Source organism: Archocentrus centrarchus, chromosome 6 (genome assembly GCF_007364275.1).
Source record: "Archocentrus centrarchus isolate MPI-CPG fArcCen1 chromosome 6, fArcCen1, whole genome shotgun sequence".
NCBI classification, from domain to species: Eukaryota; Metazoa; Chordata; class Actinopteri; order Cichliformes; family Cichlidae; genus Archocentrus; species Archocentrus centrarchus.
In genome coordinates, this window is record NC_044351.1 from 29,424,698 (window position 1) to 29,448,842 (window position 24,145).

The 24,145-nt window shown below is 40.1% G+C and overlaps 1 protein-coding gene across 1 annotated transcript; it reads right to left on the reverse strand.

Moving 5' to 3' along the window:
- Positions 1-352: 352 nt before the first annotated feature.
- kcng4a (potassium voltage-gated channel, subfamily G, member 4a) lies at positions 353-22,686 on the reverse strand. The gene is made up of 4 exons (XM_030731843.1): positions 22,485-22,686; positions 19,787-20,392; positions 19,033-19,674; positions 353-1,922 (listed from the first exon to the last, which is right to left on the reverse strand). Exons 2-4 carry the CDS (start codon positions 19,892-19,894, stop codon positions 1,053-1,055), a joined length of 1,620 nt encoding a protein of 539 aa, XP_030587703.1. The 5' UTR covers positions 19,895-20,392; positions 22,485-22,686; the 3' UTR covers positions 353-1,052.
- Positions 22,687-24,145: the final 1,459 nt, after the last annotated feature.

Sequence of the window (24,145 nt, forward strand, 5' to 3'; positions counted from 1 at the left end):
AGATTGTTGTCTTAAAAACATTAAATTTGTAGAAAGACATGACACTCTTCCACAGTGGTGTATAATTGTGTGCATGAAAACGAGAAGGCGATGTAAGAAGCGGATTGCCACAGAATTCACAGAATACTTATCTGTCTGGCAGGGACAGCTGTTTCTGTGTCTTCTTCTCTCAGAAATGTTCAGCAGCAGGACTCTGATTGAGCATCTCAGGCGAGCCGAGGAGATTAGAGCACCGTACCCAGAAAAAAAAAAGAAAAGAAAGGGAAAAAAAAACTACAGCACAGAAAATGGATTTCTCTCAGATTACTAGGAGAGCTTTTATTTGGAGCGTTGCAAAGTACATTTCATGGTTTTTAGCGCTCACTCTCTCTCTCTCACTCACACTCTTCTTCACTAAAATAAAAACACTTTTTTTTCCCTCTCCATCCTTTCATTTCATCATTGATTCAAAAACATTTTGAATAATTACGCAATTTCTTAACAGTTTACCTGGAGTTTATACTTGAGAATGAAGAAGCCATTACTTCTTCCAAGCATAGAAATATACACAAGAGAGATGAATCTACATCACATATGGGACAATCAGTTTGTTGAGACTTCTCTTTAGAACATGGCTTCAAGCTAGTATACAGTATGAATCATACTGTAGGCAACATATTAAAAAGTAATGAGAATGAAACTAAAAGTTGCAGTCGGTATTTTCACAGTGGAAGGAAAAGCAACTTTGGATTGAATATTGCATGTTTATGGAGGCAGCTTTTTAGATTGCTGCAGAGGCTTTCTGGTCGGACAAAACGGACCAGCCAATTTAAAGGGTTTTGTGTCTTTCAGTGTGTACACTTTGACTCCTTATGAAGTGTTTGAAGAGCAAAAGAAATGCTTAATGCTTGTTTAATCTCTTTTTATCCAAACAATGCAGATGCCCGCAGAACTGTGTGGATAGTGAGGCCTTTTAGAAACAGTGTTTGCAGTACTTTCATTGTATACTGCACCAGTATTACTGGAATCATATCTTAGAAGTTTAGAATAGAGTCAGTCTTTGCGAATACTGTTCAGAAAGCTGCTGCTGGAAGGCTGTGATTATTATTTCCAGCAGCTTCTCCTTTCCCTAACAGAGCCAGAGAATCCAGTGAGTGCACAGTATCCTTATCTAGACGTAATCCCAGTCCAGGTGGAGCTGAGTCCTCCCGGCCTCCGTCCTCCTGCAGCTCCCCGGCGGCAGCAGCAGCCGCAGCAGCAGCCACGCATTCCTCTTTGAACAATCGGTCATGCTCCATCTTGAGCTCTTGGTAGGAGCGGGAGAACATGTGGAAGATGGAAGTAGCAGGGAAGGCCATGATGAGGATGCCACTGAGAATGCTGCTCAGCGCTACAACCTGTCCTGGAATGGACCTCGGCACCATATCACCATAGCCCACTGTCGTCATGGAGATAATGGCCCACCAGTATGAGGCGGGAATGCTGGTGAAGTCTTGGGTACCTGTGAGCTCACTCTCAGCTAAGTGGACCAGTGGGGAGAAGAGGGTGACGGCGACACAGAGAAAAAGCAATAGAAGGCCAAACTCCCGGGTGCTGCGCCGCACCGTCAGCCCCAGTGTCTGCAGGCCGAGAGAGTGGCGAGCGAGCCTCATCACATAAAGAATTCTCAGTGCTCGCAGGATCCTCAACACCAGACCTAGCTTGTCCAAGTAGCCCTTACCTCCTCCTGGCCTCTCGTGCTCCAGGTTTGGGTCCTTCTCTGTCACCACCAGGGAAACATAGTAGGGCAGGATGGCCATAGCGTCGATGATGTTGAGTGGCCCGCGGAGAAAGTCCAGCTTACTCTGAGCCTGAATGAACCGCAGGATGAACTCGAGGGAGAACCAGGCCACACATACTGTCTCTATGATGAACATGTTGTAGCACTTAGAGGAACACTCGCCCTGAGGTGGAAGAGAAGGCAAGGCAGAGAAATTGAGGATAAGAGGAGCAGAAATTGACAGGGAGCAAGACAAATGGTGAGAAAGGCATGGGGAGAAGAGAAAAAAAATCTGAGGTCAGATAATCATCTTTGGTATTCATTAATTAATAATGACTTACATTCTGTCAGTATGGTAAAGCTACTGCAGCTGCACTGGTGGGTTATAGTGACACAATCAATCAATTATTTAATTTGGGAAGACCTCAAGGATTAATACTCCCTGGAAGTGGTGACAAAACTCAATCAAGCTTGTGTGCCCTCTAACTACAGTGTCAAAGAAGAAGAATGTAATAACAATAAAAAACTTCTATAAGAGACCAGTGGGGGGATTTTGTGTACAGAACACAGATGCTAACTGACCCTCTTCTTCTGACATATGTGCTAACAGAGATGACAATAAGTCACATTTCTTGCAACCAGTACAGGTCTGAATTTAATATATGTTATATGAGCATTGGCTACGATGTTTTTCTAAATGTAGTAAGTGTGAAATATGGCTGTGAACTTCAGGGCCAAAAGTCTCCCTTTAGATAAAAGTTGAGGGAATTATCAGTATTTTTGTATAATGTCCCATCTTTTTCTCTAGGGATTTAATTTTTGCACATATACTTGTTTTTACAAAAATAACACGCTGAATATGAGACCACATTATTAAAAAGGACACTGTTTATGCCGTCTCTCTGACACTTCTTTCATCAGCCTCTCCCCACCCCCCCCACTTTTCTCATTGTTCACTCTCTACTTTTATCTGCACTGTGTCTCATCCATTTCCCTTCCATCTCATAACTTTTTTTTCTCCCCCTGCAAGCCTCTCCTTTATCCTTCTGCCTCCATCTCCACCTTCTCATCATTTATTCTTCTTTCCTCCTCTATCACTCTCTTCGGAATCCCTCCCCTCTCATTCTTCATTCTGTGCTCGCCCCTCACGCTGCTCTCCTTCTGCATTAAAGCCTTCATTCATTCAGCGTTCCACTAAGTGAAACTCCCTTCACAGTTTCTCTATGCACGATGTATCCTTCATACACACATGCGCACACATACATCCCATTTCTTCTAGTATCATTTATCACGTGTGTCCTCTCTGCCTTCATCTCTAATTCTTAACCCACTGTGATGTTTAGCCCTTTTGCTTCATTCCTGCAGAGTGACTCTGCATATTTTGTAGTATTCGTGTAGGAGTATACTGTATGCGCTAAGATGTTGCGACTTTAGAACATGTCCCTTTGTGCAGGTTACATCATGCAGTGAGGTCCACTTAGCTGAAACAGTGTTAATAGCAATCTTTATCCAATCTATGAAGCAGAGCAGTCTCTCAGGTCTCTGCCATAAATCTTAGTTCTTTAAAGTGGAAGACAAATTTGTCTTTGTGAGACAGTTATTGGGTTTTATGCACATGGAACAATCTGCCTTTGAAGAGGTCTAAATGTTATATACTTAAATGCCTGCTTTTGAAAAATATGCTTATTATATTTATGCTTTATGTATGAGTAAGGCCTTTCACGGTACATGTAGTTCTTTTGATGATTTTTTTTAATGCAAAAAAACTGATGAAAGGAGCTTTACGTTGGTTTAAATTTACATCCAATATGACTTCAAGTATGCATACTGTAGAGGAATATGTGCAGCATCAGCACAAGTTTAAAGACTTAGCTAGGTTTCATGGTGTTTACACCCAGTAAAATATCCAAACTCAAGATTCCACTTTTTTTATAATGCTGCACAGAAAACATATTCTGCCTAACCTATTTGTCACTTTGTGGTCCAGTAGTATTTATATTGTATGCCTGTGAGTTTGAAAACTGTTTGATTTTGTAAGGTACTGAACGCCAGTGTGATGAAACCTAATGTGTAACATTTTAATACTTGTTCCTAACAGAACATGTAAGAGGCACCATATCTCCCAGGTGGCTTAAAGTGACTATGAGCAGTAAAAAATAAGCTCTGTGGTAATTCTAGATATTAATTAAAATCTATCAGTGTTTTATTTTCAACCTATATATGCTGGAAATCAGTTTATTTCTTTCTTTTTTTACATAATTAAGATTTCTGTTAGTGTTTCATTATCATTTGTAGCTTTCTGGCACAGTCATGAATACTCTTTTAGGTTTTTTTTTTTTGAGTTGACCAGCTCCTTGGTTCTTAAGGTGATCATTGCATCACAATGCTTCACAGAGTCAGCTGATGCTTTTTCGAAATTTGAGTTATTTTCTCAAAATCTCGAGTTAGGTATCTTGAAATTTTGAGAAATTAAGTGGAAATTAAGTGTGAATCACAAAGCTCCATGAAAGAGGTCGTTTCCTTGTTACCTGGAAGCAGATGACACCAACGCATGCGCACTCAAAATCGGGTAGCAACAGTATCAGTTAGCTAGCAGTGTATAGCATACGTGAACAAACTGTCATCAGATTTCTGACATTTGAATGCTTTCTAGCAAATACAAGCTGTATGAAAAGTATGGAATAAATGTTTTCATGTTGAACTGTTGGACAGCTGATGCCTTCAGCCTCCTGTTTCCGGGTAACAAGGAAATGACGTACGTTCACGGAGCTTCCTGATTGGCAGGGCTAACTCAAAATTTCGAATTATGGATGGCAATTTTTTTTTTTTTTTAAGTGGCAAAAATAAATGTACATGACAGTAGAACCATGATGGCCATATTAGAACTGTTCATGTCTGAAGGACTTAGTCATGGATATTTTTTCCTGAAGAAGAGGGCATTTACTAAAGGAAAAGGCACATTGGATAATTTAAAGGATCTCCTCCTGAGAATCATCACAAGAAATCATTAACTAAATATTAACCTTTTAACCAGCACCTCAGCATTACCGACATCTGTCGTGTTTTTTTTTTTCTGTCTGATATCTAGCTCTGTGGTCTGTCCTGTATGAATCTTTAAGGCACTTCCTCTCACAACGTACATGTTCTAACTGACACGGGCACCTTCCTCTCCTCACCGCTCTTTCTCTGACATTAGGGCCTATCGCAGCTTTGTGACAGGGCTCTCGTCCTCTGCAGAATAGACCATTTGTTATAGCTCGAAGCTTTCTACTTCTGTTTCTCTTCCTTTCAAACACAGACACAATTGCGCACACAATAACCTCCCACAATACCAACTATCTCTCTGACCTTATCTCTGCTGAATGACTCTCTGGAACTAATGCCAGTGACAGCACATTTCAGCACAGACACTATTCACACGAGCAGTTGTCTCACACGGGGCTTCATTTTATCATCTGTATTAACACATCTCAATGTCAAATTAAGACAAAGACTGCAGTGAGGGCAGCAAACATTGTGGCATTCTACTGGCAAGGACATTTAAGATGAGCATGCAGCAAGACACTTTATTATTATTATTACAGTGTTCCTTTTTTTTCTTAAGTCAAAAAGTTATTACTGAGATGTTAAAAGAATCCCACAGACATGTAGGAAGCAAAATCTTTCCTCCAGAAGAAACGTCCAAATAACTGAATAAAAAAGCACTGAATGTCAAATTCAACAATACTGTATGTCTAAAAAAGGAAAAAAAGATGACTCATACTGTCTTCAGATTTTCTCAGTAGTGAGCTGATCATTTGTGAGCCTTTTGATATTTAAAATACTTTTTATTCTGCACAAATTGAGCAGTAAATTGCACAGTGTTGGGGTGTGATACCTGAAAATCTTTCCTACAGCTCTAGCTGGCCTGAACCGAGTTAGCTATTCTGCACTGGATGTGGCGTTTTGTGAAATAAATACATGAACTGCAGTAGAGATCTTTACATTTTGACTAAAATGCCCTAAAAGATGGCCTGCACTTAGTAAGCTCTCACAACTTACAGTTTATTAAACATGTTTAATTAATACTTAATAACGCTATTTTGAAAATGTATTTCATGAATCTGAACCAAACTGTAGTTGATCTTGGTTGGCTGAATAATTTAAACAATCTTTGCTGTGCAACAGAGGCTTGTACACTGATTTGTGATGCAATACAATTTTTGCTAGTATTAAAATGTTTGATTTTAACACACTGAACACATGTGTGGGGGAAAAGGTTTCAGCTGAAAATGTCTGTGTGACCTTCACAACTGTGCTCATTTTAAACATGGTATAAAAAAAGAGAAGCCAGATGCCATGCAAAAAAGAGAGAAGAACAATACTAGAAGATGATAGTTGTGGTGCAAAAGACTTTGAGATTTTATATACAACAGAATAAAAATAATTACAATATTACAACCTATACCAAGTGATCCTAGCTAATGTTTTGGCTGACCCTGCAGCACAGCTGAATGAATGGTTTTCTGTCATCCCTCTGAATAAACAGCTGGCTTTTATTGCATAATTATGATAACTTGCAGCACGCTACACTGATGTCAATGTTCGTGCTAATGGTTAAGCAGATGGTCAGAAAAAATTAAATCAGTGCATTATAGTATTTTTCATATTCAGGACAAACACGGTTACAGGCACCTGTTCAAATCTGCGGCTAATCTGGAACCACCAATTAACCTACTGTGCATGCCTTTGGATCGCAGGCATGGGCACAACATGCAAATCCCTTTTTTTTTTGTGAGGCAACAATACTAACCACTGCACTACTGTGTCACCATCATACTGTTGTGTCAGCATCAATAGAGCTTTACATTTATGTTGACAGCTTTGCATCTACCCTTTGCTAACGACCCGTCATTGTGCAGTCAGACAGCTGTTGGATGTGGGGTCGCTTTGTGTACCATGGGTTTGAAGTGTAAATGCGTCTCTCTATTGTTGGACAAGAGAAGGCTTCTATATCTCTGTTTTTTTTTCACGCATGGATCAGATAAAGCTGCACATTTTCACTGCCTTCAGAAGATAATTAGGACAACTCTTCCCTACACAACTGTCATACTGTTACAGAGATACGAGGATGTGTGCTTTTCTAACCACTGCATGATTATAAACTGTAGTTCACCCTGAACATTGTTCACTGGTGTTATGTTCTTACTTTTTATTTAATTCTCTGACTCTTTCACAGTATGTCCGCATAACTCTTCATTTCTCTTTCTTCTACATCTCTCTCGGGCCTCCTTCTCCCATGATGATTCTGCAATCCTGCTGTATCAAGAGGTTTGGTTGGAAAAGGGAGCAAAAGAAAGGATTCTGCCCATCAGTCAACTTTACTTTGCAGCAGACCTTGAACAAACTATGCACCACTGAACACTTTTTTCTCTACGCTGCTTTACTGACCTTGCCCTTGCTTTGAAAACTCTAAAGAAGAAGAAATGAAAGGAGGAGTGCGTGGATGAACAGCAAAGACAACCACGAGAGACACACAGCTGTCCTTAACCTGAAACTGCTAACATCAAGCGATGTGTTCATTAGTCACATGGGTGCACACAAATGCACAAAGGGTAGAATGCTGTGTGTTCTGTATGCACCCATTAAATTGCAAGAATCCTTGAGGTAGATATTACAATAAATAAGAGTTACAGTCACCCAGTCTCCAAAGATACTATCCAGACTCTTAATGACACTTGGATCCTTACACTGAGTACCATTCCATGGACATTTGTGTCAACATAGAGCTCAAGAGTTTTATCTCCATATGAGGTGGCTGTAGGGCTTGCAAATATGCCCATCACTAACAAAGACCAACAGCTTGTTCATGCACAAACACCCCAATGAAGAAAAATGAAAGTGAGAAGGTGGATAGGAGATACACAACCGAGAAAAAAGAAGAATAGATGAAAGGAGAGTGGGTGGCTAAGTGGTGTAGAGGGATGTAGGAGAAAGGGATTAGAAGATAAGTTGATGAGGACAACACAGGAGTGCATCCAAAGCATGGGGACCGCTTCACATATCATACATCTCTATTCTCTATCCGTCACTATCTATAGTATTTGTGAGTGCTGCACATGGACACGTGAACATCCACAAACACAAACAGAGATGAGGTAAGACAGGCACACAACAAATGAGGTTTTTGCTTTCCAGCTTGTTAGACTCTGTCTTCCAGGGGTGTTTGAAAAAAACCACAACCCCAATGCCTCCATGCACACAAACTACACACACATATACACAGTATAGTCTGCATGTAGCCCCCCAGTCTCAGTACAAACTGCTGTAAAAGCAATTTAGTGTGATGTCAGTTCCTCATCCAGTGTTTTAAATTGTTCAGTGTCCCATTAAACTGTAGGCACATCAGGCGCGTGCGTGCGTGCGTGCGCACACACACACACACACAGAGCAAAGGAACATATTTTGTGCAAGCATTTTTTTTTTTTTTTTTATCTATAACAAAATGTTGAAAATGTCCCATCAGAAAGAGGAATTGAAAAGAAACAACTATTTACAGCAGTGTGCTATAGCTTGCTCCTGGCTGTGTGGAGGAATGCAGCACGACACAAAGAATTACTTTTGTTATGACAGGGTTGAGCTGTGTTGTGAAAAGTGAGTTTGATTTTGCAGCAGCTCTCGGCAAATACTATGTATGTAACATCAGGAAATTAAGCAGCTGTTGTGTTTGTGTTTATTTGTATGCCATCATCACAGCTGTTTTTCTTTCTTTCTTTTTTTTTTCTTTTTTTTTTTACCAATCTCTGCATTTATTTTACTTTATTTTTTTTTGGGGGGGGGTGTTTCTGGTTTTGCTGCCTGTGCAATTCCCCACCTGTCCAGCAGATGTCCTCTGTGTGGCCTCCTGTTACCCACAGCTGTGCTTAATTGTTAATCAGCACTAATCTGCTTCCTGCCTTCCCAGCTGCCTGACATCACAAATTACTGTTGTAAAGTTGTCAGCAGTACATCTGTTAATTTTGCAGAGCTTTTGTTTGTAGAAGCAATTCTTGCCACTTGGCAACCATCTTGGCATAGTCTCAGATATTTGGGCAGTTATTTAGGCACCTGTCTAAATAAATGAGTAGACACTAAATGTGCATTTATAGAATGAGGAGTCAGATTTGATTAAAAAATACTCAAAAAGTTTGCTAAATTCCCAAAATAAAGTTTTAAAAGCCCCCCCCCCCCAACAAGTTATGCTTCTACACCAATGCACTTACCAAAATCCAAAATCATGCTAAGCAAGAAGAACATTTACCTACAGTCCTGTATTCACAGTATTCACAGAACTCTTTGCAGTCCTCTGAAAAACCACCGTACTGATTCCACAGGAATTAAGAGGATAAGCAGCAGCCAGGTGCTACTAATCAAATGCACTTGATTAATTAATTGTCAGCAAACGTGAGCATCTCTATTTGTCACTTTGCTAGTCTGGAGCATTCAGATGTGTGTTAACACAATGCCGCAATCTTCCCAGGAGTGAATATCCCAGCAACCTCACTCCAAGGTCAGACTGTATAATGCTCAGAGACCCCCCCCCCCCCAAAAAAAAATAAAAATAAAAATAAATAAATAAATAAAAACCCCAAGTGCTACAGACTTTAGCTAAAGTTCATGACAGCACAATTAGAAAAAGACTGAACAAGCACGGCTTGTTTGGAAGCGTTGGAGGAGAAAGCCTCTTCTCTCTAAAAAAAAACACGGAGGCATAGGTTAGGTTTGCTGAACAAATATAAGGCTTCAGGGACATTGTCCGTCAGACAGATGAAACCAAAGTGGAGGTTTGGCCGTAATGCACAGTGCCACATTTGGCAAACAACAAATGCAGCATATTATCACAAACATCTTATGCCAACAATTCAGCAGAGTGGTGGATTGTGGCCCTGAGCAGAGTGGTGATGACTTGGACCTGTTTTGCAGCCACGGTACCTCACGCTCATTGAGTTAACCATCTTCACAATTATAGGCTTAAATATCCAAAAAAGAAAAAAGTCTATCATAGCTGGTAATAGAGTAATAAGAATAATATCCATGAACTACTGGTGATAGAGTTTGCTAGTACTATAATTTTTTTTATTGTGACTGTGGTATGTCATGGAATTAATCACAGTCCATTTTTTCCTTGTATCCTATTCAAAATACTGCTTTAAAGAAAGACATGCAACTTTGCCAAATCACTTTAAAACTAAATTGGATGAAATCATAAATAAAGTGAGTTCATTCATAATTACACACAATTTAAAGTATTTTAATGTCATTATTGTGTTTTTGTATTTGGGCAAAATAAGCTTCTATTTATAAGATCTGAAGTCATATTTGAGACTGTGCTAATAAATATATTTTTAGCTTACTATACTAAAATTCTCATCCCTGAAAATTACTGAAATATATTAAGAAACTAATTTTCTAACTCTGTAGTTTTTTCTTTGTGAGTGGCCTAGAAAGCTCAATGCACTGCAGCTGAAAAAAAGATGCAAAAATTTGTATATAAACAGACAAAGCACAAGGAATTACATCATCATTAATCTGACAGCACATGCTGCATTTACACAAAAGGCTGCTTATTGAGAAGAAAATACAATCAGAAATAAGCAGCAAATATAGAAAATAGGAACCAAAGATGGAAATGATCTATGGTTAATAGTAGATAGGCTATTTGGAATATATGAAACATGGAAATTAAAAATACATTCTTTAATTTCCTGCTTTGAAGAGTCGGCTTGTATTGTTTTATGTACCTTGCTTGTATTTTTGTATTACCTGCCTTCTTAAGCATCACATTAGGATCTCAGGGCCACTGTAACTCTGCTATAAGCCAGTATACAGTCCATAGAGATGTGTACTGAGCCAGGATCATGTGTGTCCCAATTCATATGATGCAAGTCCATTTAAGACCAAATACATTGTAATGGCCCAAAGATGGCTCATTCTCTCAGTTCATCTATCAACTTTTTTATAGTACATATGCCCAAATAAATATGAAAAAGAATATATTTACAAGGGTGTCTTGAAACCTTTCAATTTTCTAGTGATACGTAGCACCTAACATTGAAATGTGTGGCTCTTCTTCTAATATTTTTTTGATGTCAAAATAAGGAAGCTCCTGTCCAATGTGTTCTTTAATCTATCAAAGGTGCACCTTTCTGGAGTGCACACATCAAAAAGATGCCTATTCTCCTTTACCTTTGCAGTACAGCAGAAATGTGAGGCTACTTGACATTTATGGAAGTGTGTGCCATGTATCTTTGCCATATCTCACATCATTTTATTGATTTTAAAAGTCACACATTGAAAATGTCAGATGAGGCATGTGTTTTACTTTAAAACAAAATTTTTAAAAAATTCAGTTAAAATGTCTTAAAGGTGTCTAAGTTCTGGCAAATGGCACCCATATTGTGCTGTACTTGTCTTTGCTGTGAAATCCCACTCTGGCATGGACAGGATAAACACCTCATACTTTGCTGTTCTCTCAATAATCCCACTTGGCAGCCATGCAGCACATCAGATGAAGGGAGTGCAGCTCATAAGCAGATAGGCCGTAATAGGCATGGAATCTGCTCTGAACTGATACGTTCAGAGTACGCACATGCCGGCGGAAACAAACAGACAGGAAATGCATATGCATGCTAATTGTTAAAAGTGTTTGCTTTTAGGCCTCCTGCAGTGGAGTCTGCTAGCTAACGTGTACTGTAGGTCAGTCATCTACTACTTTCAGACCCACTTGTGGTTAGAGGGTCTGCAAGTTTAGAAATGATATAATCTGTTATTTTAAAGTGACAACGCATGTTAGCAACAGCTGCACACAGTACTATTTGAGTATTCTTTATGGTCATCTGTAGCTACTGAAGTCAGGTTTCTCCTTCCTCACTTCTCTAAAGTCTTATTTACGTTCTTTGACTTATGTATCGTAACCCTGACTGCCACACTCAGTCACACACTGGTGAGGCGACAAATTTTACATGCTAGCACCTACTTATGCTCTCTTTGTGTGAATTTAATAGAGGCTGAAATTAAAAGGGGAAAGAAAAAAAAGCATCACACTCAAATAATGCATGCTTAGTTTTGTGCCTCTGTTGTTAAACACACAAACAAGGCTCATGATTAATGATAGTGCTTTGTCTTCAGAATTTGGCCAAAGACAGAGAGAAAAAGAGTACACACACACATGGGTGTGCACCCATGCACGCTAGCCTTGGTGTTGGGTCTATGCATCTCCTATTACATTATGTGTTTCATATCTCAGACGTGGAAGTAAATCATCTTAAACAAAATTACATGCATGGAGGGCCTGCAGTTGCATTATACTCACACAAAACCTATCAGACCATTGTCACTGCTGCTCTGAGCTGCAGGGGAAATTCATTCATGCTTCCTCGTCCAGACAGTCAAAAATGTTAGATATCAAATCACAACTCCCCCTCAGAGACAAAAAAAAAATGGCTTTGTTGATTCACATAATGGAATTTTGCACAGTTCAGAAGCAGGAGATACACAAATAACCAGTAGTTCTTCTGAGATTTTAATCACAGCCGATACTTTCATCTTTTCCAACTGATTCTCATTGGAGCTGGACATTGGTGTAAAATGCCAGATAAGGACAAAGACTCAGGCAACGGACTGTTTTTAGTTTCTGACACTTGGATCTCTGTCAAGCAGCAAGCACTATAGTCTTCCCCAGCCAGTCTTTTCTTACTTTTACTGTTTTATTTACTGTATTATATACACACATGCCTGTGATTAAGCATCTCCTGGATTACATTACCCCTAGTTATTCACCACATATACAGTTCATCTTGAGATGAGTGTGGCGTGTGTAAGTGAGCCAATTCTGAGCCTGAAGATGGTAAATCCCTGTAATATTCTGCTGTATGGCTAACCTGTTCCGCAGTACATGACATTAATTATGAAATATGTACTTATCGCCTGTCAAAACTGAGTTGCCATTCTTAAATACAACTATGCGATCATATTATTAATGAATGATCTTTAGTGTTGCCCATAAGTTAGACTCAGAAGGATTACTGACAGTAATTGGCTCTAGGTTATTATTCCATCACTGTGCCTCTGAAGATGACATGGATGGAAGGTCATTTTACAGACTCAAAGAGTGATTACACACTATTACATAAACTAACTTTATCTTAATGACATTAGAGTTCAGAATACCAAATGCTATGCTAGTAGGAACTTATTTTTTAAAATAGACTTTTGACTATGCAGCAAATGCACAGGCTGTATCAAGGACACATATGTGTATGCTCTGTATGATGCAGCTCATACAGGGAAAAATCATATAAATGTTCGCAAAATAATATGAAGTGAGTCATGCTGAGAATGTGTGCACATGCTGATGTGTGTAATATTTACCCCCCCCCCCCCTACCTTTTCTCTTAAATTCTCCTTGACCCAAACTCCACCACTTCCTCCCTCCTAAAGTACCACTTATCTTCCTTCAGACTTCACAAAGCACATTATGTCTGTTTTTTTAATTTTCTAAGAAATCATATGTCCATCTGTCCCATCTACAATCAAGAGCCCGAGAAGGCTCTATGGTTCACTAAGACTTTTGACCAGTCTCTGTTTGAAAACCAGTGGACAGTGAATTGGAGCACTCAGTGTTAAGGCTTAAGTCACGTATTCTGTCTTTCTCTCTTTGTCTCTCGCTCTCAAGATACTTGAGATTGATGTCTTGGGGCATAACTATTGAACAGCAAATCCCACTCCAATTTATGGCATTAAGAACATAAAATGGCCACTTCAATTACTCCCCAGGCCAGAATATATCTGAATTAGGAAAAGGAGAACAAATCTGTTGAGGCTGTCTGAAAATACTATATCACCTGGTGAAAACATCAAAGACTTAATTCCAGGGGATACTTAATGACAGTAATATATTTATGTGATAGACGGATGAAAAATGAATGCAGACATTTGCTGAAAGGTTTTACTTTGAAATATGTACAAATAAAATCAGCGTCTGGTGGATTTTTGACATTTGAACAACAACATGTAAACTCAAGAGGGTTATCAATGTGTGCTGATATCTGCTGCTTTTCCCGAGAGTGTTAAAAAAACAAACAAAAAACACAAACAAACAAAAGCCCTGCATATTTCCTCTTCTCTCATCTAAACTCCACAAGCACAGATTTGACTCAAGAAGATTACTGGTGTCACTGCTGGGTTAGGACAGAAGTCTGAGCGGAAAACAATTTCATGAATAAGCAAACTTCCGAAAATAACTAGAGATTGTCTGGGATTGTCGTGTCTTTTAATTCAATATGTGACACTGATGGAAGAAAGTGATTCCGCTCCAGAAGGATTGCATTAGGGAGCCACAACCAGAATGTGCTGGTTAATCTAGGCTGACACTAAAATAGTAAAGTAATGACACAAGCAAGCAAGAAGTTAAAGCAAGATCACTGTCATCACAGCAGCAAGTAGCTGTAAACAATATTATCATAAGCTATGGATGTTTTATTATTAAAATAAATAACAACAAATGTTTAACCTAAACAGACTCAATCTACACTTCATTATAAAGTCAAACAGGACTAACCGAGCCTGATAATCAGAGGGAATGTTCATTTTGTTTGTTCAGCCTTGCATTAGCGGAGATGGAGACAGACCTAGCTTGGTACTTATCTTCTGATATTTCTTGTCACTCCTTGGCAAAATACTGAGTGTACAGATAAGATGTAAAATTATAAAGTTATGCAACTGATAAAAAAAGCATATTTAATTTAAATTTGGATGATCTTCGCTTCAAGGAGAGAGTAACCTTGGGAAATGCTGCAACTCTTACAGTGCAATGCTATTTTTAGATGAATCCCTGTTCTGATCCGAGCATTTGTTCATTTGCCACAGGCATTGGATGTCCTTCGGTGTGTCAAAACAGTGACCCTTTACCTCAAATTTCATTCTGTGGAAAAGTAAAAAGTCATAAGGAACCAAATCTGGCAAGTAGGATGGGAGGTGTGGCTACAAGAGTAGCCATCAAAGTTCAGGCTGTTTCCACCAAAATGCATGCATGCTCCTGGTTGCACTTCTGACCTGATGCTGCTGCTTTCAGGTTTGGAGACTGCGGACTCTTTAACGGGAAAATGCTGTTTGGTCTCCAAGTCAAAACCAGACACCCACCTCTCATCACAAATGAGGATATCAAACAAACTGTAAAAGTTGAGTCTATTACAGAAGATAATATTTGTTCTCGGTGTAAGTTTGAGGTCCACGATGAAATAGCCAACACACAAGTGCAAAAGGCTGATACAAAATTTCCACCGAGCAATCAAAAATTATCAGCTGCACTGGGAGCAGTGCAGCACGGTGCAGATCACACCTCACATTGATATAGCTACAATATACTGGCAGATGAATGACCAATTTAACCTATCTTTAGTCCAAAATATGCTGTTGGCACATTCACTCCTGTGATCTTGTACACAAGGCATGAAGTGCTGTCATGGTCCTGGGCCGTCTGCCCAGCGTTTTGTGTTTAGTTTTATTTTCCCTGAGTTTTGTTATTTCCCAGTTTGTTTTATACTCTTGTTCCCTTTGTCCCTGTCTCCCCTGCTTCCATGGTCTTGTCTGTTTTGTCATTTTGTCTTGACCTTGACCTCCTGTGTTTTCTTATTGAGTTTTATTCCTAGTGTTGTGACTCTGTCCCGTGTCTGTGTGCCAGTCCCCCGTATTTAGTCTGCGTGTACCTTGGTTAGTCACTTCCTGTTTTATTTTGCCAGTCTTGTGTTCCCTGTGCTTTGTATTTAGTTTTGCTTCCCCTATGTTATTAGTTTCATTTGCTTCACCTGTTGTGCCCTGCTGTTTCCTCTTGCCCTAATTACCTGCTGTGTATTTAAGCCCTCAGTTTTCGTCTGATCGTTGTTGCGTCATTGTTTCTCCTTCCTGCTGTGTGTTTCCTGGTTTAAGTATTCCCTAGTTCTCCCAGGCTTGTTTTTGTGTTTTGGCCTTGGTTGAGATTTTGTTGTTTTTGTTTATTTTCTCCTGTGAGCCTCAGCACAATAAAGCTGTCAAAGTTTAGCTCCGTGTCACGCGTCCTGCATTTGGGTCCTACCCTTCCACCACACAGCCAAACCATGACAAGTTCAACTCTTGTTCACCTTTTTATTTTATTTCGAGTGGTCAAATGTTGTTAGGCACATCCATGATGATCAAACACTCAGTTTTGAATTATATGAAGGTTTCTTGCATCCACTTGCATTTTTGAGCAGCACTGGGGTTGTGCTTTCTGTCAAAGTGTCACAACTATAAACATACTGCAGAAATGACATAGGCTTCAGAATTACACTGAGAGTTTTTACATAAAGAGCAGAGCAGTTAATACAGAGGAGAGATACATGCACAACCACAGCAGGAGATAGGATGAAAGAGTGGTTATCTGTGGGACTGAAAGTGAGCTTTTAGCTCCTAGTGGTATACTGCTTGATAGACGAGATCAGCTGAGGACAGACAGAAACACATTACATGGACAGAGGGGCACAATCAGAGGAGAAAAATTAAGTAATGTTTCTTGTACTAGAAACTTAATCTGTTATCTCCCCAAAGCATACTCTTTCTCTCTTTTTCTCCTTCACTCTATTTATCCACCCATTCCTGAATCCATCTTTAACTTACTTTACAGTATCTCTCCTTTTATACTCCATACAGAAACAGAAGCAGGCAGAGAAGCAGGATGAATTATGAGCGGACGCGGGAATTTTTGCCCATTCCAGCACATAACAGAGCAACGAGACAAACGGCAGGACTATGTGAATTAAAGATGACAGGAACCCCGCTGCTGCTTGCTAGCTGGACACTGCAGATGGAGTTCAGTATAGCTGAACACGGGAGAATAGTCTGAAGCTCAAGAGCATGCAGCAAGAAAAACATGAAAGCAGCAGATGGATTTGTTTACTTGTAGATGGAACTGCCATCCTCTTTCTAGGAATGAGCATAGACATGCAAACACATGCTTGAGTGAACGCATACACCTAAATGTCCTTACATCCCACAATGTCCTCCCAAAGGTATGAGACATCAGACACAATCATACATACATACCTCAGATGACCTTATAACCCACACTGCTGCCTCACGGCATAGAGACAAACAAACACTCACAGTTATACTCAGTGTAGGACAGAGTTTCACACACTTTGCACTTGCTTGAAACACTGTTATACCAGGAATCAATACAGCATGGTAATTGCAAGTGTGTGTGTGTGTATGAGGAAAGGCTGTGCGCTGAGTTTCAATGTCTCAGCTGTGCTTATCTGAGGTGAATAACAAGCAGGAAAACTTAATGTACTATTTACATAAAAAATGCTACTATGATACTTCACATCAGGAAATACCATATTTTCAGTCTCTGCTTGTGCTCCTTGAATATCTGCTTGCTTTTGAATCCTGCTGTATATCTGATTCTTTTATGATGAACCTTGTCACTGGTATCATTGCACAGAAAATAAATCTATGATAGCATCTGACTCCACTGTGTTTTCCACTTAGGGCAACATTAAGAGATTTGCCCTATTGCCTGCTGTAAAATGTCCATATCAAATGCATCACTCAATCCTCCAGGTTTACAAGCACCCGCTGAATCAGACCAGGAGACTCTATCCAATAATGTGCCAAGGCTCTTGTCCATCTGTGTTCCCATGACTCTCACTGACTGCTGGACTTCCCCTAGCAGGGCTCTCAAAATCCTCTCTTCAGCCTTTACAACCCATCAAGTATTCTGCTATCGGCATTCTCCAGTAAACCCCCCCCCGCACTTGATCTTTTGGCTGCCTGTGACTGCTCATATCAAAATCAATACAGGGATGCTGCTGTACACTTCTCAAGCAGCTTCTGTTGAACAGGTGTGTCAAGTTCTATAACACAAGTCAGTCTCTGTACATCCATACATAATGCCTATGTAATATCTTGATGCCTTATTATGTAGTTTAAGATAAACAAGGATTATTCTGAATTGTAAAAGGACTGGTACTTATATAGCAGCTTTCTACTCAATTTGAACACTCAAAGAACTTTGTACTACAAGTCTCATTCACCCAATCACACACACATTCATGCAGCACTTTTATCTATGCCTAAGCACTTTCTAACACACACACACACACACACACACACACACACACACACACACACACACACACACACACACACACACTGATGGAGGCATCGGGGGCAACTCTAGGTTCAACATCTTGCCCAAGGATACTTTGACTTGTAGACTGGAGGAGTCAGGGATCAATCCACCGACCTTTCAGTTGGTTGACAACCTGCTCTACAACCACAGCCACAGCTGCTCATTTGTGAATCATGCAAAGCTACTCTTGAAGAACCAAACTGGAAATGAACATGACATGTCTACTTCAAGGGCATCTAATGTATGAAAAATGATAAAATCCTCACTAACTGAACGGGGGATATGCTGCAGTCATGAGCCAACATAAGACAAAAGATTAAATGTGTGCATAATTCAGACAGAACTATATTGGTTACAGTGAATGAGTTCATCTGTTCTATTCTGTGTGCAACTGCCTTTATGTGTAGCGGTAGTGCATATGTTTGTGTGTGTGTGTGTGTGTGTGTTTTACGCAAGCATGTTTGTACAGCTTTAAGCGTATCTTGTGTGAGTATGTCTGCTTTGTCATATACAGTATGCCCATTTCATTATTCAGATACTGGACAGGCCTCAGTGAGCAGCTTGGGCTTCATTATCCCGTGCTGCTATGGGTAGACAGATCACACACAGACACTGCAATGTCCCACAAGGATATTTAAGAGGATAAGATGACAGAGAGTTTTATAGTTTAGAATTTTTACTTTTGCAATGCTGGCTTTGATCTAACAAGAGTTTCTCACTTTAGTTTTTTCTCCTTCAATCTAGAGTTGAGTGACATGTCAAAACTGGCCAGCCTCAGTAACGATTACCCATAGATACACAGTTGTGTGTGTGCAGACTCAAAACTACCACTTGTAAAAAGCCACTATATAGCTTGGGTTTGGGGATAGTTTGTTATGTCAAAAAACTGGTGGGCATGGGAATGGAGACTTCCACCACGAGAGATGGACTTTGCCTATAGCTGATAAATATTCTAAACAGTCATAATCACTCAAATCAAGATAATCTGATAAATTAAAGTAGTGGGATGCCTATAGCAGTTCTGTCTGTGGATCCTATTCATGTATTATGATTATTTTGTACTAATATGACTTTGATTCAGAATCTTCTGCAATTTTTACAACAGGCCAACACATTCTTAGTCACTCACCCTGTCCTCTTCCTCTCTGAGGTCTGGCATGGTGCTGATACACAAACTGACGACAGTCACAGCAACCATGATCACCGACAGGCAGGCAAAGATCTTCCCTGGTAAGCCCGACTGCGGATTCTCTACCATATCTCTTAGCCAGTTCATGACTTTTCGATACTGTGTTTCCTCCACTGTCACCCGCTGCATGGCGTTTTTCTGCCTGCGCTCCTCCCTACGTCTCTCTTTCTCATGCACTTCTTCGATGCGTGTGTACATCTTCCTCTTGCAGCAGCGCTCCATGTATGCCATCTCCACACCCCAGTAGGTGAGCTCATCATGCAGGGAGAGAACGCACATCTCCCGTAGCAGCCGGAGTTTCCCTGCAGCCAAGAAGTTGAGGATAACCCTAAAGGCGGATGGCGAGCGGTCAAAGAAGAACTCCTTGCGGGCTTCATCGTAGTCATCACAGATGCTGGCAATGTCCTCAGGCGACCTGCAGCCGCAGAGGCGGCCAAGTCTTGTGAGGGGAAATTGCTCCAGTGTGCTCCACGGGAAGGTGTAGCGGTTTCCCCCGACATTGATCACTGCCAAAGAGGCATGGTCAATGGACAACAGGTCCTCTGGCCGACGAATGAACTGAGCTCTTTGGTAGTACACACCCTGGATCATAAAGAATGAAAATTTCAGTGCATGACAATCACTATTAGACAATTTGATCACTTCTTTAACTTTCTTACCATTTATTTTCATTTATCAACAATAATATTCATACCTTGATAGTCTCAGTCTCGGGGATCTCAGTGAATATGCGGTCAAGACTGCTGTCATCACTGACGGACAGATTGCTGAAATCATGGTTGGCGTTGCTGATGATGGGCATGGCAGCATTCAGAGAGCAGGGTGCTCAGAGTAGACAGCTCAGACCAGGTAACAAAGACAGGGAGAGTCTACAGCCAGTGCCCTCCTGAGTTTTTCAGTCTCAATAAACATCAGTTCTTTCTGTGCTGCAGATATTAAAAAGTTTTCCTGCTACTGTAGACAAGCTGAATAAAGAAAGGATGTGATGTTGAAACTGGTGGTGGCTCGCAACCAACAGACCGTCAGGAGGTAAGAGGTCCACAGTAGATTGAGTTTGTGTACCAGAATTCAACATCAAATCAGTGTGTAATCCCGCTCTGATGCCAGTCTAGAAAAGGAAAGCCTAAATAAAGAGAGTGGGTTAGAACTGATCACTGGCTGATAGCTGCAGAGGATGAGCTGTATGAGTCAAGGAGCCAAATGTGCAGTGCTGGGGTGTTTGGGGAACTGAGGGAGATCCTCTGTGTCATCACAACAGGATTAGGGAGGGCCTAAACCCGTGGTGGCATCATGCAGGCAACTGAAAGAGAGAAAAATATTAGAATGAAGCAAGGATGGACTGAGATTAAGACAGGTATAACAATATAGAGCAAGAATAGGAAAGGCTGATTACAGACTGAAGAAGAGACAGAGAGAGCACACCTAAAGAGACTGCAGTGCTAGAGGCTCCACCCCTCCTCTTTCACTTCTTTTTGGTGAGAAACAAGAATGACACATTTGCTCTGCTGCTATAAATGTCCCATTACTGTGGTCAGAGTAGGACCTGAATGCATGAAGGCAAGGAATTTTTCACTGTTTCATGTCAAGTACGGACAGTCTGACTGGTTCAGTTAATAGGTTGATAGAAAATTTAAGGACTAACAGAAGAAAAGAAGAAAAGAACATTCAGGTTGCATGGTGTGATTCACACTCAGAGTAAGTTATTGGCTGTTTGCTTCAGTGTCTGGTGCACAGCGCTGGGTCCAAAATGGTTTTTCTTGGCAATACAACTTCCCTGAAACTTACTGGCACTGTTAGTTGTTACAGTTGCCCAGAATGGTTAGTTGTGTCACAGTTTTGAAGAGCTATAGTTAACAGTTTGATTTCAAAGTGGATTCTGTTATTGTGTTATTTGACATTTACTGAATTCAACTAAGCATTTTGTATCCTGTTACTAACAATACAGTTGACTTACATTTGGCTGTCCTCCACTTTTCTCTTGGCAGCTTTTGGTGTGAATAAAGAGCTACAATAAAATGTTCTTCAAATTTCCCAACAGTTTAGATAATCTTAATTTAAATTTCACACTTTTGTACCCGAATGCTCGTAGGTGCTGGTTTCCCCTGCTCAAATGCAACACTTACCTGCCACTGTGATCAAATCAGACTCCCAACTCTCATAGTTAGGCACAGCATGGGACCATGTAAAAGCAATCCAGACCTCCAGGAGCACTAACACTAACCGTGCTGACTAAAATATTATGCAGTATTATAATTGTTCTGCTTAGTATTCATGTAAAGTAACCACAGGCTTATTGAATTTGTGAATGAAAAGAACAGACACTTTGAAGAATTGGATCCTACCAGTAATTTAGATCCAGTAATTCAGATCCTGGAAAATAAGATCCGTTATTGAGGAACCAATAAATCAGTTCTGTCAAGATGCTGGTATTTCATTTCCACCTCACAAGAACAGGAGAGAATGATAAACTATTTATTAATTGATCTGAAGTCCCCAGGGAAGTGCCCCCCTTTCCTCCTACTGTAAAGTTAATTGAAGGAGGTGTTTACATTAATATTATCAGCTAATTTTGGTTCAACAATGGACACAAATCCAATAAAGACCGGAGGGAGGGTATAAATTAGCCAAAAGAAAATTCTAATTGTTGCTCTTTTTATTTATTGTTTAACGGCATGTGGAATTTTATTAAAGATTATAACATTTAGTGCTCTTCTAATTAACTTATAAAATACAACTAAAAGTTAAGGTTATATAGTTGGGTTTTTTTGGGGTTTTTTTTTTTTTAGATGACTAATACTGGGAATTTTCTATTAAGTGGTTATCCTGTATGCAGGATTCATTCAGGGAGCTTATGTTATATTCATAGTCAGTGACTGCATTTGTTGGAGAGACAGGGATGCTTTATGGTCAGTAGGAAAATCTCTCTCAATCGCTCTCTCTCTGTGCCCAACTTGCAAAGCACACGCTGGGTACCAGGAAACATTTTTACGCCCTAATCAAACATAGATCTTTAATTAAACTCGGTTAAATTTGCCGCGTGATTACGATCATATAACCAAATCTCGTTTGGGGGATTTTGTTGAAAGGAAAACAAATAATGGGAAGCCGAAAGTCAAATGTGGTTTGAAGGACATTTTACATATCTTAACCTTACAATTAATGCAAAATTAGCAACAATGTTGCCGTCACATTTTGGATACAATTAGTACCAAATAAAACACTCAAACACAAAGTATAACAATTTGTCTTCTATCCTCCTTATTGGTGCAGTGCTGGCGAGATAAAAGACACTTGAATTTAAATTTGTTACAGCACATTACAACTTCGGACAAACGTGAAGCTACAAACGAAACCCTTGCAGACATCATTATAACTTATCAAGTACACCTTACCATCCTGAGCCCCGCACTCATCTCCAGACGGCCGAATCAGTTTTGAGTAAAATCCCTCTCTGTCGCCTTTCAGTTCTTCTAATCATTCAGCACCACATCAGCGTGTCAACGACCATCACCAGCACATCACATGTCACAATAACAGGGACAGCTCTCCGGCATCATCCACGCCGATGGAAGGCGCGCAGACAGTCTGAACATACCAGTGATGGAAGCGAGTAAAGGTTTGGAGCACTGGAAGTGTCCCGTTACAGCTCGCGGAGTGGTGCTGCAGGAGGAGGAGGAGGAGGAAGAGCAGGGGAGGGAGGAATCGGCGCTGTGGTGCGCAACAGAGGAGATTGTGGGTAGCTTACCCAAGTTCAAGTGTGCGTAAAGGTGACAGCAGGTATGGCAGTGACCGGGAAAAGCCTATTGTGTGTAAATTACAAATTACAGAAAGGGGACATTTCAACTGAAATGTAGGCATCGTGGCTATTTTATTACTGCCTGCTCGACGTATATCTCTCGTTGCATGTATATACAGTACGGTGTAATTCAAGGACACTGATGAGATTCTATCCTCCATGTTTCCTATCCTGATCGCTGTACGCGCAACAGGGGGCGCGGTTCGCTCCGGATTCACCTTCACTAACAAATCTGAAACCAAGCTCCCATTCAGAGTCAAATTTTACAGTCAATTTGTGTTTTCTGTCGAAACAAGACAAAACTACCGGCTTAAAGAAAACACAGTAAAAAAAAACAAAAAATCAGATGTATCAAAAACATGTTTTGTTAGGCTGCAGATTGGACGGTGGAAAAAGAAAAGGAAATTTGTTCAGTGTGCTGGCTGATGGAAATTGATTTCCATTTTGGTTTAAATCGTCTTTTTAAAAAAAAAAAAAAAAAATCTGGAACCACATTTTTTTTTTTAGCAAGCTACAACAAATATTTAAAAAAGTTCAAACATTGCTTCTATCCAGTAACTTTAAAAAAACAAAAAACAAAACAAGGGATGACAAAAAATCCCCACATTGTAGGTGGTTAAAACCTATAACTTAAATAGGTTTTCCATCTGGGCTAAATAAGCTTTTCTCTTGGGATGTTGGGGTGCCAGTAAACATGTTCTTTGTCAGTTTCTTTTGAATGTAACATTTGTTGTTAATTTGTTGTAGGTTGTAAGGTGTATTACCATTGTACTGGCAGAGATTCATCTGATGTTACAAACTTCAATCACAAGGCGGCAGCATCACTAAGAACAGTGGTTACCCCTTCAAGACTTTCCCAAGTGCGTCTTGGTTAATGTCACGTTTGTTTTAAGTTGGGGTTGTATTTGGCCTACACCAAACTGGAGACGCATGGAGGACGGTGATGCGAACTTGCTTTGTAAAGTACTTGGTAAAAATGGTGGTAATGTGTTGAAATACATTAAAGAAGTTATCAGGCAATATTTTAACAAGTGGGTTGTATGTTTGATAGTGACCAATATCTGCCTAATGGCTAAAACCCGCCATATCCTCACGTGTAGCAAGATGCCAAGTGTGCAGTCTCCACAGTGTCCAAACGGGAAGTGAGCAAAACTGCTGTGAAATCTAAGTGCCTGTAGACATTTTATTATTATCTGGTGGTTTTGTCATGGCATTAATTTGTTCCTGTTTGTTTCTGTGTATAGTCAGGCCCACTGC